The sequence below is a fragment of the Montipora capricornis genome, chromosome 3 (assembly GCF_036669925.1).
Source record: "Montipora capricornis isolate CH-2021 chromosome 3, ASM3666992v2, whole genome shotgun sequence".
NCBI classification, from domain to species: domain Eukaryota; kingdom Metazoa; phylum Cnidaria; class Anthozoa; order Scleractinia; family Acroporidae; genus Montipora; species Montipora capricornis.
The window spans coordinates 28954575-28959574 of NC_090885.1; the positions used below are offsets into that span (position 1 = coordinate 28954575).

Genomic DNA, 5000 nt, shown 5'->3' on the forward strand with positions numbered 1-5000 from the left:
CTTCGTAATTGTCAAGCAATTGGAAAATGAAAGCACTTCTGGAAGAGATCGGCCCTCGTGTTTGTTTATTGTACCGTTACGAAGTGTAGGAGAGGAACACATTAATTCCAATGATTTGGTTTGAGCGTTAAGGGTTTTGAGAAAAATGTAGATGTATTAAATGAGATGAAGAACAACAACTTTCAAGTCATTTACCCTTCCGCTGGGCAAGCTTTGTCGATAGATTACGGTTGTTGCGGGTTGAATCCACGCCGTTCAAAAGACAACTGTCGCTGATAGTTGTCGACGAAAGTCACACCGTTGAAACTTGGTTAGTGTAATTTTCGTTTTTAATACCACTGCATGTAGAATCCCCCTTTTCATGGACGAAAAGGTTGTGGAATAGTTGTGTCAAGTAACTGGATATCCACGCGTTTAGGGAAAAACCTTGACAGCTTTTCGCTCAACATTCGACCGCAAGACATACTGAGATTTCTCTTTTAGATGTAGTCAGGCGAGTTTGTTTACCATACAATTTGCTGAAATCTGAATTTTTTTAATCAGTATTTTTCGTATTTCAGTTCAAAATGTAAACGGACTTTGCCGCATCTTTCCGTAACTGAAAACCTTCCTTGACAGGAGATCCGCGACGTGTTTAATTGTAAAGTCAAAAATCTGGATCTACACATACAGTGGTATTAAAAACGAAAATTACACTAACCAAGTTTCAACGGTGTGACTTTCGTCGACAACTATCAGCGACAGTTGTCTCTTGAACGGTGTGGATTCAACCCGCAACAACCGTAGTCTCTCGACAAAGCTTGCCCAGCGGAAGGGTAAATGACTTGAAAGTTGTTGTTCTTCATCTCATTTAATACATCTACATTTTTCTCAAAACCCTTAACGCTCAAACCAAATCATTGGAATTAATGTGTTCCTCTCCTACACTTCGTAACGGTACAATAAACAAACACGAGGGCCGATCTCTTCCAGAAGTGCTTTCATTTTCCAATTGCTTGACAATTACGAAGCTTTGGTAGATCAGGCTCTTCAGAATCCTGTAGAAAGGACAGCCAATACATCCTTGCCTTGCAGTAAAAGCGTAATCGCTTCCTTCTGTTCTTCTTTTAGGACTAATCCACCAAGTCGCCTAAACTATAGACTTTCGAAAACTTGAGACTCTTGAGATTCTTTCTCTAGATAAGCCATGTTGTTTTCGAACCTGTACTTTTATTGACATATGCATTGTGTTATGGACCAATCAGGTATTGCCTTTGCTGGTGCAACGGGACTTGCTGAACACTAGTCGCAGTAAAGATCGGACAGTCTCCCTATTTTTCCTGCCAAAACCCCATCCACTCGGTAGTTATATCGCTCTCTCTAGTTCGCGCTCGCTTTTAGAAACAAAGATGGCGAAAGTTTGTGCTCGATCCCGACGGTCCAACAGAAAAATAGGGGACTGTGAACAGTCTAGGTAAAATAGGCAAGGAGGAACCATGGACCCTGGAAATCATCAGCTACTGGTCTGACAAACTCTCCATGTTATTAGATTATACGATAATTTTACACTTGACCGTCAAAAATTGTATTTTACCAATTCAGCGCAAAAGTCAGCTGTTATTTGTCTATCACTTCCTCGAATCCCTGCGCGTCTCCGAGTTCCGACGTCCCCACGTCCTCGCGTCCCCACGTCTCCACGTCCCCGCGTCCCCGCGTTCCGCGTCCCAAGTCCCACGTCCCCGTTCCACTTTTAGTCACAGCCTATGACGACCTATTATTATAGGCGAGGAAGCTCAAGGAAATCACTACGCTTTTATTTTAATTAGTGGGCTTCTTACACAGTTAATTGGTTAGGAAAAGTTGAGACTTTTGCTGAGCTGCAGAGAACGTTAGTTACAAGAAAAGATATTTGCACTTATATCAATCAAACCAATTTTGATCCGGGTTTATCCACGTAAACGGGGGTGGCCGGATGTATATGAGGCACTTTAATAATATTTAGTTAATGCAATGAAATGGAACATGATATTGATGCTTGTACAGAAGAAAACCTGTCATTGAATTGGATATTTCAAAAGTATTAAGATATTGTAACGGTTTTTATGAAGTGGTTTATCATGAGCTCCTTTTGATTGCCCACCACTCCCAGAACATTTTGGACGAAAAGCAATCTGTTCCAGCCAGACTGCGTTAGCAGTGACAAATTTGATTCTTTTACACTTAATACTTCTATTTTTTCTGTGTGAAATGGTGGTTTTAGTGCGATTCAGTCGGGATGGTTGTTACAAGTTATTCGAGGCGGAAAGAAATTTACGTAATTGTAACCACCAGAATACTAGCTGTGTCTCGTTTACTCTGTGTGCAAGAAGTACCGCATCTCGGGTTTGTTTCGGGACATGAAGACCTATAGGCGAGGAAGCTCAAGGGAACTCATTCGGCTTTTATTTTAATTAGTGGGCTTTTTACTCAGTTAAGTGTTGGCAATACAAAGTTGAGACAATGGCTGAGATACAGGAACGTTAATTACAAGAAAAGACATATTTTCCCTTCTCATAATTGGGTTTGCGACGGAAAGCAAACCAAACGAAATACACTTTTTTTTATAAAAACGTCTAATTTTGGAGCTGAGGCTGTACGTTCAGTTCTTACATAATTTCACGATGTGAGACTGTAAACGTTCTTAAGATGTTCTTAAGTTTACATCAGACCTTGTTTCATCTCATAACTTTCATGGTGTTGAAGTTATTTTGGAACGATTATAAACACGAACTGCTCATTATTACAAACTGAGATGTGTATCGTATCATGCAGTGAGAAAACCATTGTCATCACAGTGCGTTATACAAAATATGCCCTTCAGTATTTGGGTTGATTTACTTTGATTTACGTTTACTTTATGCTTTCATTCAAAATACAAATGAGCAAATGAAAAATTTTCTTCATCGACTCTCAGCCTGAGCAATGTTCCTCATAAGTGCTAAGAATTTTGGTTAATCTCAGGCTCAACGTTCTTATAAAGAAGGTTCTTATAAAATAAAGTGTAAGAAGGAAAGGGATAGCCACAATGAAAAGAATGCTTTCAATCAAGAGGGAAAATAGACGAGCGATGATTACCGCTCTTTGAGATTTCATAAGTACGAGAATTGAAGAATGTAGGATTTTTGAATGCCATGAGAACTTTCTTTGTCAGTTTTTCCCACAGCAAAGGTTTCAATGAAACCTGTCAGACGACTTCTGGTCCCTCGATGCGTGCACACAACTGACCACAGGCAGCATGAATATTCTCATAAGCCATTACCCATTATCTAAAGCATAGTGTGAAGACCTAAGGTTAGCATTTTTGTGAAGGTTTGGGCTGTTTCAGCTAGAGTACCCTTCACACCCTACCCCCTACCCCTCACCCTCTTTTGTTCAGGTGCAACCAAAAGCCGATAGAGGACAGTATTAATCTGCGATCAGGCACTCTTCCCGCAAAAGGAACATCCGATCGCAGGTAAACTGGCAAACAGGTATATGTAAAAGTTTGGTGTAGGAGAAACCGCATGTACATCTTTCTTCCAGAGACACAGGACCCCTTCAAAAAGCTAAGAGGGGTATAGCTGGAGGGGTTTCGCTCGACAGTTCACGCACAATGCCGAGATGCAATATTTTTATTTAAGACCACTTGAGTACTCATGTTAACAAGTTGGTAACTTTTGGCAAGTATTAGCAACTTAAAATGAAAGGTCCTTTTGCTGTCCCCAGTATAAAAAATGATACAGTTTTTTAATTTATCCATTTTAGTCCTTTCACAAGAAAAATTAGTTTCGCAACTAAATAAAGAGGCTGAAAATACGTTATCAAAGGTCTAAGGAACTCAAGCCTTCAATTTTTGGTCCCAAAGAACGGAACATAAATATACTGGATACACCTTCACCCGGGCGAGACACCACGCACAATATTGTTAATGTGGCGATAAATAATATACTGCATGCGGAAGAGATACGGCAAGATATGTTCAGGCTCGCAGTTCCAAGCTGGTTGAGGTGATGAGGTAACGGAATCAGTGGAATTTTTTCCTCTTGGGCTATTCATGAGTAAGTCGCACCCTAGCGCGTATCAAACGGAACTGGAGGGGTATATAAAGGAAGAGCGAAGGGATGTTTTGCAACAGTTGATAGAAACTATTGCAAGTTAGCGCCGAGCACTGAAATTCGTATCTCTCGAAAATGGGGCAATCTCTCAGTCATATTAGTGATGATATAGATCAACAAAAGATTTACCATTCGATGAAGAAGAAAGCGGAGTGCAAAGAGCCAAAGATGTATATTGACGCACTGAACGACGAGTGTCTGCCAATTGTGTGCGCAGTTGACAAGTTTCGTGACTTCCTCGCCGACGTGAAGTTCAAAGGTGACGAGAAGCTGCTGGAGGAGATAAAGAACAGACTTGAGAAACATCTGAGTGGTGGCTACCTCGATGAACTGATAAAGTTGATGACGGGAGTACTGAAGGGTGTGCTCACCAGCTCCATTGCGGATGGCGAAGCACGAGAGGTGAGTCAAATCCATGTCGTTTACGCCAACCGAAGTGTTCTTCGCATCGACTACTTTGTTTACTGGCAAAAATATGATGACGATAAGATGGCCCTTTTCTTCTACGTACAAATTGGTGTTATTGACATGGAAAGGGTCCGCCTACCTGTCCTGATCTATGAGCTCACCAGAGCTACCGATGACAACAAACTCAACGAAATCGGTAAAAAGCTGAAGGAAGTGGCTCAATCAATAATCCTTTTGAATGAAGCAGCGCAAAGCCTTGTTATGGCGGCCCGAAGGAAAACAGAGAACGCTACAAATCTGCCTCCGTCTCCGGCATCCCAATTTCCAGGCTTCATGTCACAGCGTCAACCGTATACGCAACTTACAGAGGCAGCCCGCAATCTAGAAGCCCCAGATTCTACAGTTTAGCATTGATTTGTTTTTCATATCGGTTGAGAGTACCGGGTGATAAGAATTGTGTGTGTGTGTGTGGCTTGCTCG

The 5000-nt window shown here is 41.4% G+C and overlaps 1 protein-coding gene across 1 annotated transcript in view; it reads left to right on the forward strand.

The window, feature by feature from the left end:
- Positions 1 to 4057: 4057 nt before the first annotated feature.
- Positions 4058 to 5000, forward strand: part of LOC138042800 (uncharacterized) — a 2018-nt gene continuing 1075 nt past the window's right edge. Inside the window, exon 1 of the mRNA XM_068888812.1 lies at positions 4058 to 5000. This exon is cut by the window's right edge and continues 1075 nt beyond it. Coding sequence (XP_068744913.1) covers positions 4188 to 4928 — 741 coding nt within the window. The 5' untranslated portion in view covers positions 4058 to 4187 and the 3' untranslated portion in view covers positions 4929 to 5000.